The following is a 15509-nucleotide window of genomic DNA, read 5'->3' as shown; positions in this document are numbered from 1 at the left end:
TTTCTTACTGTGTTTTATTCTTGTCCAATTAAAACCTCTCTCTTCCTTTTAGCTTTCACAGACTCTGAGAATCAAAGGTGCCAAACCCAGCTTGTACCATGACGCCAAACAGGCAGCGTTGGAGTACCATGCTGCCAAGCAGACTCTGACCAAGGAATTCCACAAGGCAGGACTGGGAGCCTGGGTCAAGAAGCCTATCGAACAGGACCAGTTCTCACTCCAGTCCTGAGTGGATTTTTTTTCATAGAAATAGAATAACTATGTCGTTCTAAAATTGTTGTCACGGGAGGAAGAGGGAGGCTCAGATGACGATACTACTCCTACCAGCTGTTTCGACTTTATTTGTTCTGTGTGTGGACGACACTCGCCCAACCCTTGTTCCCTCTCCTGATCACTCCACTTTTCACCGTTAAGACATTGAATTTTGTCTTGTTGTTTTTCTCAATGACTTACTGTAAAAAGCCTTGTTTTCATTATTGTTCGTGTCAACAGAATGATTGTTATCGATGTTTTGTTAGTTTAATGTCGTTCATTCCACTTACACTAGTAACCTAACGTGACATACGACAGCTGTACAACTGGAAACCTGGGATTTTTTAAACGGATTTTGTTGATTACATTTTATAAATCAATACATGCAAAAAATCAACTGAAATCAGTTGGCTATCTACAGACAAACCTTGTCTACACCCACTGTATGATTATGCCAAATATATAGAAAGCGTTCAAGCTTACCTCCCAGTAGTGGTCATAACAATAACTATTTTGCTGTCTTTTTCCTAAGTATTAGTGCTGTGCCCGTTCCTCTTGTCTTGAAGGCTGATGTCCTCTCTTGCACTTTTCATGTGCAGTCTTTTCTTTGTTTCCGCTGTGAGATGTAAAAGCATTGCACTGTCTGAGGACGATATGCTCGTTTGTTTTTGAATAGTGATAGATACGTGTGTCTTTTGATTCCAAAAATCTGATTGAGAATGCTCTCTGATAATGACATGTTTTTATCTATCTGAAGTAGGCCTAATTAACTTCTGAAAAATGTTTGATTCCTTTTTCCCTTTACAGTGAATGACGTAAATTATACTAAAGTGCATATGGCCTTTGACGTACATTTCTATGGCTATTCTTGCAGTGCGGTTATTTGCTATGCAATTGCAGAATGGCTCACACTCTTGTGGTTGCCAGACAGATGCAGTGGACTTTTATGTACTGCTTTTTTATTTGAACACACAGACAACATTTTGCTATCATCATGTAGCATTTGTTGGGAGCTTGACAAAAAAAAAAAACGACTGAAATTATTTTAGCTCATATTTAGCCATGAGTGTTGAGGTAACTTGAGCAAATTTTCTTTGTCTGTCATCATAAGCCTTACCTCACCAAAGACAATTTTTTATTTGCTTTTTGTTTCTTTAATCTGTAATGTTTGTTTTAACTAAGTTTTTGATCACTTCATTTTGATTCCTGTGTTTTATACTGCTCAATGTCATCTTTTTGGACTATTCATTTTGAAATGAATTGAAATGGATCTCTGTGTTTAACGTAGCAATTTAAAAGTATGAAACTGTAGATCATTTTGACCTGTTCTGTGTCGTTTTTAACAATTAACATGTTACCAAAAAAAGAAAATATACCCAAAATGTATTTCTAACAGGCTCGGAAATGTTCATGTACAGTACTTTATCTAAGTATACTCATTGGAATCAGACAACTCTCGTGAAAAAGCCCATTTTGTAATTTTTTTCCCCTTTTGTGTTGTCACACTTCTCATCCGCACTTGGCATGTTTTCTTATTTGTTTATTTTGAATAGAGTTGTAAAGAATCCACAAGAATCAAGGCAATTGCAGTTTTTGAAAGGGGACCAAGCACAACTTGTGATGTAAAAAAAAAAAAAATTGAACTGCATCAGAAGTGAATGGCTGGTCAACCATTGTGAATAACTTTTGATCACTCCCTCCCAACCTTTGGGTGTTATGAGGGGTCTGCTCTACGTATGTTTGCTTTCTCTGACCAAGTTGTGAGCGTTGACTGTGAACTTTGACCGGGTCTTTTGCCGTCCTGTAATGGTTCATGCACCGTTTGATTGATGTGCCCAGTCCCCTGTAGTCTCTAGAATAAGGGCCCTAATGCATGAGCTCTCGCTATAAAGCATGAGGGAAAATCAAATAAAACAAACCAGATAAACAAAAATCATACATGTAGAAAATGAGAAAAGACCTATAAATGAGAAATATAATAAATGGTAATATAGGTAGATGTTGTATATAGTTGTCTTTCTTTATTTCATACACTATTTTCTACCAAGTTCACTGCATTAAGTCATTTCTTATTTAATACAAAAAATAAATTAGATTGACAATACAATACTTTTAAAAAATGTGACAAATGTATGAAAAGTAAAAAGTGGCACTATGATGATTTTATAGAAAATAGTGTAATAGCGATGGTGTTAACACGACGCTAGGCAGCTGCTCTGTTTGCATTAAAGTAACTATCCAGTGAAAATCAACATTTAAAAGCTTATATTCTGTTTGCTCATACCCAAATAATGTTGTTGACTCGTCCTTGTAGTTGTGGACAAATAATACATTTGAGAAAACCCACTCAGTTAAACCCCATCTTAAAAAATGCTTGAAATTTGCTTGGAGAATGACATCATCCTCCTTGGCCGGGACAGGCCTGTCTGTGATTGGTCCAGCAGCTTTTTCCTTTTAACCCCCAAATTCTATGGGAGGGCGCACAAGCGGCTAGTGTTAGCAAACAGGACAGACGCCTATACAACAACTATCTCGCCAGTCACTTCTATTTCAAATGTTGTGGTTTGTAAGAGTTGGCCTGCTGGCTGTTTAGAATCGGTAAGCTAACGTTAGCTATCGAGACTAATTTAGCTAGCTGTCTAGCCAACAAGAAAGCTAGCCAAAGTAGATCCTCCACACAACAACCATCTCGCCGTTCCCTTCTATTTTAAATCCTGTGGTTTGTAGTTAAAAGTTGGATGTCAAGAGGAAACCTAGGTAGCTGTGATTGACTGATATATGTAGCAGCAGCAGTTAGTTAGCTAATTTACAGTAGCGCCTAGAAACCACAAACAAAAATACGACTCACGCTTGTAAAAAAAATCATTCTGCATTTATTGCTGTTATAGTAAAGTGAGGCTGTGCGCAGCCCTGCCCCATGTGGATTTTGTAGCTACCTTTTATATCCAAGTGTATGCTTTTTGTTGTTGTTGCCAAAACCACTCTGTTGTTTCCACTCAGGCCAAGCAGGGGCACATAGGAAATCTGCTTTTTAACATCCTTATTTATAATCTATTTAATTTATATTTTAATTAAAGGTGGACTCAGCGATATGACATATATGCAGAAAGTAAACTGCATAGTGGGTCAATTTCTGCAACAACTGAGAGCGTTGAAGCGCGAGGCTCAATTTCTCCGCTGTTTTGGTCCTGTGGCTACCACGCTTTACACAATGTGAAGCGGACCCGTGCAAAGGCGCAGATACTGTGTGAGAGCGAAGTGTTGCATCTCGCTCATCTCAATAGCTCTAGTGCTGTTTGTGGCAACGTCATTTCATTGAGTCTACCTTTAATTTTAGGTAAATATTTCATAGAAATCTGGAACGCTGGACAGAGACTTTAAATGTTATCTGGACGATCCCTAACACTATCTCCACATGAGGTGGTGCTGGGGTGCTACTTTGTGTCATATCAGCCTCTTGCACCTGTGCTTACATGAGAGCCAGATAATCTCCGCGTGGATTACCTGTCCTTTCTGCCTCAACAGGGAGCAAAACAAACAGAAAATAGAGTGAGAGAGACCTTCTCAAGAATCAGGTTCCTTGCCAATTCAGAAGTAAATGTGTGTTAGATGGAAATGTGGCAAATATGTTTTGTTTTTTGCCCATTACAGTTGTAAATTAATGAATGAATGAAAATTGACAAATGAAAGAATGATGCTGGGAAGTGGCTCTGTGTCAAGGGGAAGTGGGATTAGTGGAGAGAGCTCTTCATACTTTCCCCACTTTCATGTTGTATCTGCAAATTATGTTTCAGGAAGTTAAGTCTCTAAAAGGTGAAAAATAAAACGGTTCTCCCTTCATGACCTTGACAGTCTATTTCAGTTCATGGTATTGTAGAGACAATTCTCCAAAGTCCAAAACGATACATCAAGTTATATTATTGTAAAAGACAAGGCTTCTAAATTAACAACTGTAAATATACAGTATTATTTGGTTGTAGAATACGGTCAAAATGGAAGCTACTTTCTTGGCTTTCCAATAATATTGTGTCTATTCAATTGCACGACATTGATAATACAACATGGACATAAACTTACGTTCATATAGCTTCAATTTATATTTGTTATACCTGGTGCATACTTTTGTAACATCCTCCCCCCTTTATTTCCCACCTCCTGACTTGGATACAGTAGTGGTCCATCCTTTTGAACATCTTTTTCATTTATCACAGCTCATTTGCCCTGACAATGATGATCAACCTCCATTACCCACCTAATGGAGCGGTGGACCCAACGTACATCCAGCACTAGTCCTTAACAGATGGTAAGGAAACAGACAGAACCCTACATCAGCAGTGTTTATCCTCCCTTCCTAGCCCCAGCCCCATGCCCTGCACAATAAAAACTAAACTCGAGTTCCTAACAACATTCAGTTCCTATAGCAGCATTCCTAAGAGCAGAAGGACATCCTCATCAGCAGTATACCACCCGCACTATAACCATGCTGCTGTGTTGGCCTAATGTTAGTTTTGGGAGCATCTCATTCTCAACTGCAAATAGTGGTGATACAATGCTGACTTCTACACAGTACTTTGGTCATTGGTCAGCAAAAGAGAAAGCCGCAACAGAACGAACCAGTGTGCCATGCAAATAGCCTTAGATTAGATATCAGATGGCACATTACGCGTTGCTTAGTTGTTTGTTTCATAGAATAAGTCTCCTGAGACTTGAAGAACCGCAGCCAATGCCAGGCTTTCTGCTGAGGCTGCAGAAAGAAACACATTTATACCATCAGGCCACGTGGAACAGATGCCACTAAACTGTTTCATTTAAAATACAAGGACAGCATTAAAAGCTCTTTAGATTAATTAACTGACACAAACTGAAGATAGGCGACTTGCAGTAGAAACAATAAAATACAATAAAAAACCTGCATCATTGAAAAAAAGATTATACAATCCCCAAGTACGTCATTTTTTTTTACAAAGAAGGATGCCAAATTCTACGTTGCAGAGCTGACCTTGGCATGAGGTGATGTGAATGTCAGCTCTTGGCATTTGCAATCAGGAGGTAATTGTTTGGAGACATTACGTGGCATTTAACAACATTTCAGATAACAACATGAGGTTAATTAACTAGTTCTTTGCAAAATATCTTACACTTTTAGAAGTGTAAAAGTAAATATTTAATGAGACAACATTGTTTTTCTCGAAATTTGAAGACATTTATTTATATGGCCCAATGTCTTCTTATATGGTTGTTGGTAATGGTGGTTATCCAATATCCAGTATCCACTTCGCTCATAGGTATCATTCTATAGGGACCACCCATCTACCATGAATCATTGATCTAAGGCTGCATTTACACCAGCAGCCCAATTCGGATCTAATTCAGATTTGTTTTCACTAATTTGTCTTTTGATCAATCAGATCAGCTCGGTTCTATTCCAACAATATCAGAATTGGGCTGCCTGTGTAAACACAGCCTTATGTCAACAGGATTGGGCTACCTGTATGAACTCCAGTCTACCTTCCACAGGGAGGCAGGTGATGCCTAGAATGAATAAGGCCTACATAAATTCTCTAGCTGGATTTGAAAGCCTCACAGCATTCACACATACTCTAGGGATAACATATGGGATTTCATAGATTGTTCGGCTATGTCCAATAGTCTCAAGTGGTTGTTTACTGTATCTGGCCACTGTTCTTTTCAACACCACATTGGCCAATAAGGGAGACATCAGGTAATGTACAACATTCATATTTTTTTTTGCCTGGCCAAAAGTCTGAAAAGAAGCAGACAGAATAATTAAAAAACAGACCGTCTATTTATTCACGAGTATACTGCATGGGTGATAGTGTGGCGGCTAAGATTTGCATTTTGACCTTCTTGAGACAATTACAGGTTTGCCCTTTCTCCAGTGTGGCTGTCCAGTGACAGGAGAAAGACATCAAATGCCACCAGCTTGCACCTGCTCATGTGTAAGAGGTTGACAGATATCCTTTTAATCTCTTTCTTACTAACATTATTATCTTAGGGCAGAGTGATTTTCAAATGTCCATACTGTGTTTAGGTCTATGGAATGATGAGTAAAATTCATATCTGGAAGTCATTGGAGGCTGCTGAGAGGGGGACGGCTCATAATAATGGCTGGAAAGGAGCGAATGGAATGGAATCAAACCATGTGTTTGAACAAAAATATAAATGCAACATGTAAGGTGTTGGTCCCATGTTTCATGAGCTGAAATAAAAGATCCTAGAAATGTTCTATATGCATACAAAGCTTATTTCTCTCAAATTGTGTGCACAAATTTTGTTTGTATCAGTGTAAGTGAGCAATTCTCCTTTGCCAAGATAATCCATTCAACTGACAGGTGTGGCATATCAAGAAGCTGATTAAACAGCATTACCATTACACAGGTGCACCTTGTGCTGGGGACAATAAAATGCCACTTTAAACATTTGCAAAGTATTTGACTTTTCTCACATTTTGTTAGGTTACAGCCGTATTCTAAAATGGATTAAATCGTTTCCCCCCTCCTCAATCTACACACAGTAACCCATAATGACAAAATCTAAAACAGGTTTTTAGAAATGTTAACAAATTTCAGCAAAGTATTCAGACCCTTTACTCAGTACTTTGTTGGAGAACCTTTGGCAGCGATTACAGCCTCAAGTCTTCTTGGGTATGACACACCTGTATTTGGGGAGTTTCTCCCATTCTTCTCTGAAGATCCTCTCAAACACTGTCAGGTTGGATGGGGAGCGTCGGTGCACAGCTATTTTCAGGTCTCTCCAGAGATGTTAGATCGGGTTCAAGTCTGGGCTCTGGCTGGGCCACTCAAGGACATTCAGAGACTTGTCCCGAAGCCACTCCTGCATCGTCTTGGCTGTGTCCTAACGGTCATTGTCCTGTTGGAAGGTGAACCTTCGCCCCAGTCTGAGGTCCTGAGCACTTGTGAGCAGGTTTTCATCAATGATCTCTCTGTATTTTGCTCCGTTTTATCAGAGAATCTTCTTTCTCATGGCCTGAGAGTCCTTTAGGTGCCTTTTGGCAAACTCCAAGTGGGCTGTCATGTGCCTTTTATTGAGGAGTGGCTTCCTCCCTGACCAAGGCCATTCTCCCCTGATTGCTCAGTTTGGCCAGGCAGCCAGCTCTAGGAAGAGTCTTGGTGGTTCCAAACTTCTTCCATTTAAGAATGGAGGCCACTGTGTTCTTGGGGACCTTCAATGCTGCAGACATGTTTTGGTACCCTTCCCCAGATCTGTGCCTTGACACAATCCTATCTCGGAGCTCTACGGACAATTCTTTCAACCTCATTGCTTGGTTTTTACTTTGACATGCACTGTCAACTATGGGACTACATATAGGCAGTTGTGTGCCTTTCCAAATCATGTCCAATCAATTGAATTTACCACAGGTGGACTCCAATCAAGTTGTATAAAAACCTCAAGGATGATCAATGGAAACAGGATGCACCTGAGCTCAATTTCGAGTCTCATAGCAAAGGGTCTGAATACTTTTGTAAATTTCAGTTTTACATTTTTTATACATTTGCTAACATTTCTAAAAACCTGTTTTAGCTTTGTCCTTGTGGGGTATTGTGTGTAGTTTGATGAGGGAAGAAATGTATTTAATCCATTTTAGAATAAGGCTGTAACGTAACAAAATGTGGAAAAAGGGAAGGGGTCTGAATACTTTCCTAATGCACTGTAATTGAATGTTAATTACTCTACCATAAGCCTCCTCCAATGTAATTTTTGAGAATTTGGCAGTATGTCCAACCTACCTCACAACCGCAGACCACGTGTACGGCGTTGTGTGAGTGAGTGGTTTGCTGATGTCAATGTTGTGAACAGAGTGCCCCATGGTGATGGTGGTGTTATGGTATGGGCAGGCATAAACTACGGACAACAAACATAATTGCATTTTATTGATGGCAATTTGAAGGCAGAGATAACATGACAACATCATGTTATCTCAAGACATTCACCATCAGCTGGTGAATGTCTTGTCATTCACCAGCTGCCATGACCTCATGTTTCAGCATGATAATACACGGCCTCATTTGTGCACAATATGTGCACAATTCCTGAAAGCTGAAAATGTCCCAGTTCTTCCAGGGCCTGCATACTCACCAGACATGTCACCGATTGAGTTTGTTTGGGATGCTCTGGATATACGTGTACGACAGCATTGTCCAGTTCCTGCCAATCTCCACCAATTCGCACAGCCATTGAAGAGGAGTGGGACAACATTCCATAGACCACAATCAACAGCCTGATCAACTCTATGCGAAGGAGATGTGTTGTGCTGCATGAGGAAAACAGTGGTCACACCAGATACTGACTGGTTTTCTTAAATGAACTGTAACTCAGTCAAATCTTTGAAATTGTTGCATGTTGTATTTATATTGGTGATGCCATTCCAATAATACTGCTCCAGTCATTACCACAAACCTGTCCTGCCCAATTAAGGTGCCACTAACCTCCTGTACAGACGTTTATCATTTTGAGATAATGTTATTGAGATTTATAGCAGATGGCTTTATTCAACTGAAGCAGCAAGTTTGACATATCGTGGGTCAAGATGCTCATTGCATCTTGCTTTCAATAGTAAAAATCTCAGTAATCATAATAGCTTTAATTCACAAACTATTCTTTGTCATATTCGACTGCAATAAAATGATATGGAACGTATTTTTAAGGTTGATGTGTTAGGTTACTGGAACTCAGAAACCAAACTCGCCCATGTCTGAGAAAAATCTGTCTTCACCAATCAAAATCCAACATGAACTATGTTGCTTTATTTTATTGGTTGGAACCGTCCACAATAAACTACTTTACTTCCGCGCGTTTGGTTTGAAATTTGGGAACTGACATTTTTGGAGAAAATGCATATGGTGCATATGTTATGGCCAAACGTTATTGTAGAAAATCTATCTTTTGTTTTGTGGAACATGCAAAACTTGGCTAACTAGTTAGCAACGTAGATTGCTAGCTAGCTAACAGTAGATAGTTATCTAGGTAGCCTATGTGTTCAACATCACTGCTATCTCAGCTAGCTAGTAAAGTAACCTATTTTCACTCCTGCAGGTGGAGAAGAGATGGCACAGGTATTACAACTATGTGTGTTTGTGTGTTGTCATGGTGGTCTCAAAGGGGGACCAAGTAATTCGATAACCCCATATAACGTTGAATGGGGGGAGGGTACAGTAGGAGGCTGACACACCGACAGTCTCCTGTCAAATAGAAGATGGAGCCAGAGGAACGCTTAGAATTTCTTTATCTCGTCAGGAACAGACAGGGTGGTGTGTATAGCCTAAAGTGAATAACATACTGAGGAAATGGATAGGGAGAACACAAATGCTGTGTTTCATTCAAGAGACAAGACATACGTGTTTCTGTGGACCTACAGCCAGTTTCAGGTAGATCTCATATTAAACATTGTATGAATTTTTTTAAATAATTGGGAACAATTTGCATCATACTGCATGCATCCTTTGTGTGTTGTATTGTAATGGACTGTGTGATGTGGTGGTTTTGCTGTGTGTTTGGACCTATCAGCAGGAGCAGACAGAGTGGGATGCTGTGAACAGACTCCTCCAGCACCATGGGTTCAAGCCGGTTCACTTTGCTGATCCCGTCGCGAATAAGAACCATGCAGGTAATGGTTTAGTATGTTTTTGTATCATCTTCTTGCTGTAACATTCTGAACTGGCATATCTTAGCTAAATGTCTTAACTCACTTCTTGGATCATGTTGAACAAGTCTATAAGGAGGAGTGTTAATGCTTTAGATTGCTGGACATTCTACTGTCTGTCTTGTGTTTCTGTGTGTGCAAATAATGAATAATTATTGGTTCTAGGTGTGTATGGTCTCGTCTAAGTTAGCACTCAAACTCACCCCTCTGTGTGATGAGCCTTTTACCAAAGGGAAACCATTCGGCGCATGCATTGCTCCTATTCTACTTACTTCTATTTCCAGTAGGCTGCCAGCCAGGGTCTCAATGTTTCTGGCTAGTTTTCTCAATGTTATTTAGTGAGGCAGTGGTCATGGTACCCAAACAATATAGGCCTATAAGTAAAAAGAACTGGAAGGAAAATGGACAATAAGATATTCTACTTTAATGTGTGTCGTCTTGCTCATAGACTTGGTTCTTCTGGAGAAGATGTCGGCCTGTGACATCAGGACTATGCTGCGAGCGATGCTTACAGACAGAGAGGAGACATGCTGCGGGCGATGCTTACAGACAGAGAGGAGACAGACCTTGATTCAGGAGCTCATCGAGTCCAACAACCAACTTAAGTAGTTATAAAATTTATATTAATTAGTTATATTTATCATTTTAGACACTCACGTACAGGCAGTACATTGCTTTTCCAGTATGTAGGAAACCTCACTTCTTGGAAGCCTAATATTTTTTGAACCCCCAGTTACTTGATCCTATTTCTAACCTCTCAAAACATTCCTCCATCACACCCATCACCTTATATGATTTATTAGAATAATCTCCATGTCAGAAAGAAATATGTTTTTGGCAGGTCTGTTGTTCATCCATCTACCTAATAATATAGACCCATGATCATGTACCTGCCAGCTGTTGTCACACAATAGTCTTAGTGGACATGAGTAGTAAGCCTAATACAGTGAGACAGAGAGGGGGGGTAAGAGGTAGACATGGGGCCGGCTTACACCAGCTGCTCAGCCAGCAAGTGTTAACCATTGGGGCGTGATAGAGGGAGATCACCTGGCCTGAACATCAATCTATCACCATGTTAAGCCTGTCTGTCAGAGACCCTCTCTTTAGCCTGGAATTCAATCTGATATGGTATGTTTTCCCAAAACATCAGTTCGGATTCCAGGCTACCTCACTTTAGCTTCTCTCCTGGAAAGATAATTGATGGTTTTTGACTGTTTTTCTAGGACAGGTTATTGATATATCTGACGAATCAATATATGATTGAAAGTTGGATTTTATATTTCATATTGCCCAGTTGATCACTTGAATAATTATGTATATTCTCTTAACCATTATTTCCTGCGAAAGATCTTCTGTTTGATATGTACTAATCCCAATTAGTTCAATATGGCCCTCAAGCTTAGCGGTTAAGAGTGTTGGGCCAGTAACTGAAAAGACACTGGTTCGAATCCGGAGCTGACTAGGTGAAAAATCTGTCTGTGCCCTTGTGCAAGGCACTTAACCCTAATTGGTCCTGTAAGTCGCTCTGGATAAGAGCGTCTGCAAAATGTTCAAATGTAAATGTAGGATTACATAGGATTTAATAATCCTGTCTAGCATTTAGTAAGGGTTAATTGTGTGTCCCAAAGGAGTAGTAGCAATGCATCGAAGTGTGACATTTCTGTCTTTGTGTTGCTTTACAATTATCTGTATTGTATCAAAATCCATTAGACCTGCCAGCTTTAAGTAAAGTGTTACCGGTGTTTGTTCCAGAGAGGAGGCTCAGCAGCACGTTAGCCGCGCTGCCCGTCAGTCCCAGAGGGTGAACGAGTTGGAGGGAGTTCTGGACGGGGTGAAGAACAAGCTGCAGGACCTGGAAGACAGTTACATTGGCAAGGCCACGCAGCAGCACAGCAAAGTGCACCACCTTCAGCAGGACAAGAGAGATGCACAGGTAGGTGGTGCCCTGGAAACAGCCAGGGCTGGTTTACCGGCAGATACAGATTAAGTCTAGTCCTGGACTAAAAAGCACTTTCAATTGAGATTCTCTATTCACCATGCTTTTTAGTCCAGGTCTGTGCTTAGTCCAGGTCTGTGCTTAGTCCAGGCTTAATCTGTGTCTAGGGAACTGGCCACTAATATTTTTTTTCCCGACAGCACATGATATCCCCTGATTATACTGTAACTTTCTTGTTTTGTCTTTTCTTGTTGTTGTTTTGTTTGCCTGCTCTGCCGCTGGTAGAAACGGTGCCAGGGCCTGGAGCAGAAGCTGTCTGAGGAGAAAGATGTGGTTTCCCAGCTGCAGAGGAAGCTCTACTTCACTGTGACAGAGGAAGAGAGGCGTGTTGCTAGGCAGAACCAGGTGTTTTGGCAGATCCACAAGAGATCAGCTCGGCCCAACTCACTAGTGGACCAGCAGTAAGATAAACCGCTGCTGTTGTTAAGACCATAGATTGGGATTCATAATACAACATTTTACCCTTGCTTAACTAACTTATTACAGATTTATGGCTAGAAGTTATAGGATTTCAAATACCTTTATTTTCCATCAGGGTGTTGGATGTAATTGACATCTATGAGGCCCAAATGGAACAGCTCTGCGATGATGTGAAGTAAATATTGTATAGACAATCTTATTTTCAATGTTTTGCATCATTTTTATGACAACACCCTTTCTCACTGTAAGACTAAAGAAAAGTAGACGGATGTCACTAACCAACCTTTTACTTCTTCCCCCCTGTCCCTCAAAGCAGATTCTGGGGGATCACAAACATCTGACCAATTGCAGAGCAGCATGAGAAGCACCACCGGGGTCTCCCCCAATCACAAAGCTCTCCTGAAGGTGACTTCCTGTACTTTTCTAACATGATGAACACCAGAACTCTTCGTAACGACTGTTCCTCTTCCCCTTCATTCCATGATCTTAGTTCTGAATCTTACTTCTCCCCAATAGTCCTATCAGGAACAGTTAATGGACACCAAAGCTCAGAGGGAGGAGCTTAGGAATGAAATTCAGCAGTTGAAGCAAGACTTGGAATCTAGACCCACAGTGAAAGAGCTGAAGTCCTACAAAGAACAACTGAGACGCATGGACAGACTTATTCACCAGTAAGTAACATGAAGTGGGGAAAAATGACTGTCATTCTTCTTGGATATGACGAGCACCACAGCTTAACCTCCTAGTTAACCCCTTCCTTACCTTAACCTAGAATGCTGCCTGTCCTATTGGTAGTCATATCTCCTTTACCTCCACCCCAGGTCTGCTCAGGAGTTTAAAGAAGAGGGGAGGGCCGCTCTGAGTAACCAGGAGGTGGCGAAGGCAAGGGCCTTGGCTGCCAGACACGAGAAGGTACTCCGTTTATCTCCCCTCGTCTAAAGCGGGAGCGAGTATCAACTCACTTTACGTTTTTGATTCAGACTTTGCTGGACTATTTATCTTACCTGACTTTCAGGTTCTGAATGACATCAGAGCGGTTTTGACTACTTCCGGGGCTCCACTGAGGCTCCATAGAGCGAGGCCATCAACCAGCCATCCCCTGTCCAACAGGGCCTCAGAGATGGTCGAGTTTGACGAACTCCTCTCCACTCTGGAGATGTGGGCTGACCAACTGGCTTCACTGAAGGTGAGAGCTGACTGTCTATAAAGCGCATCGAACATGTATGCAGCCAGGTCCAATGGTCCAGTGTCAACTTGCCCTGTCATTGAAAGCCAGAGTTTAAGAACTATTCATATCTACGATATGTATGGCTAGAATAGGCTTCTTTAACCACGTCTGTTTATCATTGTCTAGAGACCTAAGTATTTACTTGTCTCTCTCTCTCTGTGTGCTTTGGACCTGCACTGTGGCCTGAGTAAGTTGATGCTGAGACTGGTACCATGGCAGCCAGCTGGCGCTACTAGTCTTATGGAAAGTGTTCGAGTGGAGGACCTTATGCTACTGGTGGACAGCCTGCTAGAGGAGACCAACTCTGGGGAGGATACGGTTGGTAGTCCTGGCTTACAGCAGTGGATGGAGTAACCATGGAAATTACATCTCAACTTTAGATGAGGCAAAACATTATACCTCAGATCATTTCTCATGTACAGTGTTATTCTCCAATTATTTTTCTTTACAAAAAATGTATGAAAAGTTGTGTATAGGTGAAAGTCGAACTATGTGAAACCAACTCTAACCAGGTGCTGAGAAGCCCCACTAGGAACACACTCCAGTCCATGGTGTCCCACTTCCAGAAGCTGTTTGATATAACCTCCCTCAGCGGAGTGTATCCACGTATGAACGAGGTCTACACCAGGCTTGGGGAGATGACCAACGCTATGAGGAACCTCAGGGACATCCTGGCCCTGGGTAGGACTGTCTGTCTACAACTCATTTGAGCTATTCTACAGCACCATTGGCACATACTGTACTGGTCAATTCGTGTTCTCCATAACATAACACGGAACAAAAATTAAAATGCAACGAAATCATTCAATTGAAATAAATGAATTAGGCCTTAATCTCTGGATTTCACATGACTGGGAATATAGATAAGGTATCTGTGACCACCAGATGCATAACTGCCCATTTTAAGGTGCACCTGTATAATGATCATGCTGTTTAATCAGCTTCTTGATATGCCACACCCGTCAGGTGGATGGATTATCTTGGCAAAGGAGAAATGCTCACTAACAGGGATGTAAACAAATGTGCGCACAAAATTTTGAGAGAAATAAGAATTTTGTGTATGGAACATTTCTGGGATATTTTATTTCAGCTCATGAAACCAACCCTTGACATATTGCGTTTTATATTTTTGTTCAGTATACTTGGTTGAGGGATGTAATTCCTTTCTACTTCTAACAATTTAATTTCAGATCACAGAGCACCCCTTAGTGAGGTGGTAAACCAGATAGCCAGTCTGGTCAACTCCCCAGAGGCCACGTCCGGCCACGAGCCCCACGTCCTCCTGGGAACCAGTGATATTGACAGGTACAAGCTGCAGAATTGATTTTGTTTTATTCTGAGTAATGTTGTGTTAATGTCATAAAATGTGCCTATTGCCTGGGGTTAAATATGTGTGTTGGTCAGTATTATTTTGAAGGTAAAGGAACATGCGGTGTTCTTCCCTGCATTCTACTTTTTGGTTCAGGAGCTGCTCCAGACTCTAGGTAGGGAAATGTTATTACCATCCAATAATGCATTTGTTTGAAATCGTTTACTGATCATGTGGTTATTAGTACATCTATTTTGGTTGATCTTACAGATGTTGACCGTCTGGATGACATCATGCCTGTTCTGAGGTCACTAAAGTCAAGAGCAGAGTAACACCGGTGCTTTGTAATTAACAATGCCTTTATGTTTTGTGTATTTAATTTGGAGTGATTTTATGGCGTTCTACTTTTGATATGTAAATTAACATGAATTAATACCTCTTCCAACAACATCTCAATTCATTAGTACAGTGAAATAACATGACATGTATGAAAAAAACATAAGTTTTATTTTTTAGTGATATAACCCTTCTTTCTCCACACCTAAGAACAAACCTCAGTTCATATGAGAGTTAAGAAAAAAGCTGTTGACAAAAATATTGCAGGTAAAAGTTATTTTCAAAG

The 15509-nt window shown here is 40.7% G+C and overlaps 2 protein-coding genes across 4 annotated transcripts in view; both read left to right on the top strand.

Moving 5' to 3' along the window:
- The window catches only part of LOC110495905 (double-stranded RNA-specific editase 1), a 59545-nt gene extending 55453 nt beyond the window's left edge, over positions 1-4092 (top strand). For all 3 annotated transcript variants that reach the window (XM_036952413.1, XM_036952412.1, XM_021571422.2), the window contains one exon: positions 53-4092. In XM_036952413.1, coding sequence (XP_036808308.1) covers positions 53-229 — 177 coding nt within the window. In that variant the 3' untranslated portion in view covers positions 230-4092. The remainder of the gene's footprint in view (positions 1-52) is intronic.
- A 5009-nt stretch (positions 4093-9101) lies between these two features.
- LOC110495903 (centrosomal protein of 70 kDa-like) lies at positions 9102-15483 on the top strand. The gene is made up of 14 exons (XM_036951426.1): positions 9102-9659; positions 9799-9898; positions 10383-10539; positions 11687-11867; positions 12156-12331; positions 12466-12520; positions 12867-13021; positions 13172-13262; positions 13366-13536; positions 13705-13896; positions 14091-14259; positions 14769-14883; positions 14983-15062; positions 15158-15483. The coding sequence occupies exons 1-14, from the start codon at positions 9579-9581 to the stop codon at positions 15217-15219; spliced, it is 1785 nt and encodes a 594-aa protein (XP_036807321.1). The 5' UTR covers positions 9102-9578; the 3' UTR covers positions 15220-15483.
- Positions 15484-15509: the final 26 nt, after the last annotated feature.

The sequence above is a fragment of the Oncorhynchus mykiss genome, chromosome 18 (assembly GCF_013265735.2).
Source record: "Oncorhynchus mykiss isolate Arlee chromosome 18, USDA_OmykA_1.1, whole genome shotgun sequence".
Lineage (NCBI taxonomy): Eukaryota > Metazoa > Chordata > Actinopteri > Salmoniformes > Salmonidae > Oncorhynchus > Oncorhynchus mykiss.
Note: the sequence above shows the minus strand (reverse complement) of the source record. Positions and strands in the feature narration are given on the sequence as shown.

Coding starts and splice junctions, on each gene's coding strand:
- LOC110495903 (XM_036951426.1), top strand. CDS start 9,579: ATGGATAGGGAGAACACAAATGCTGTGTTTCATTCAAGAGACAAGACA. Junction 13,897..14,090: donor CCAACTCTGGGGAGGATACG/GTTGGTAGTCCT, acceptor AACTCTAACCAG/GTGCTGAGAAGCCCCACTAG. Junction 15,063..15,157: donor GGAGCTGCTCCAGACTCTAG/GTAGGGAAATGT, acceptor TTGATCTTACAG/ATGTTGACCGTCTGGATGAC.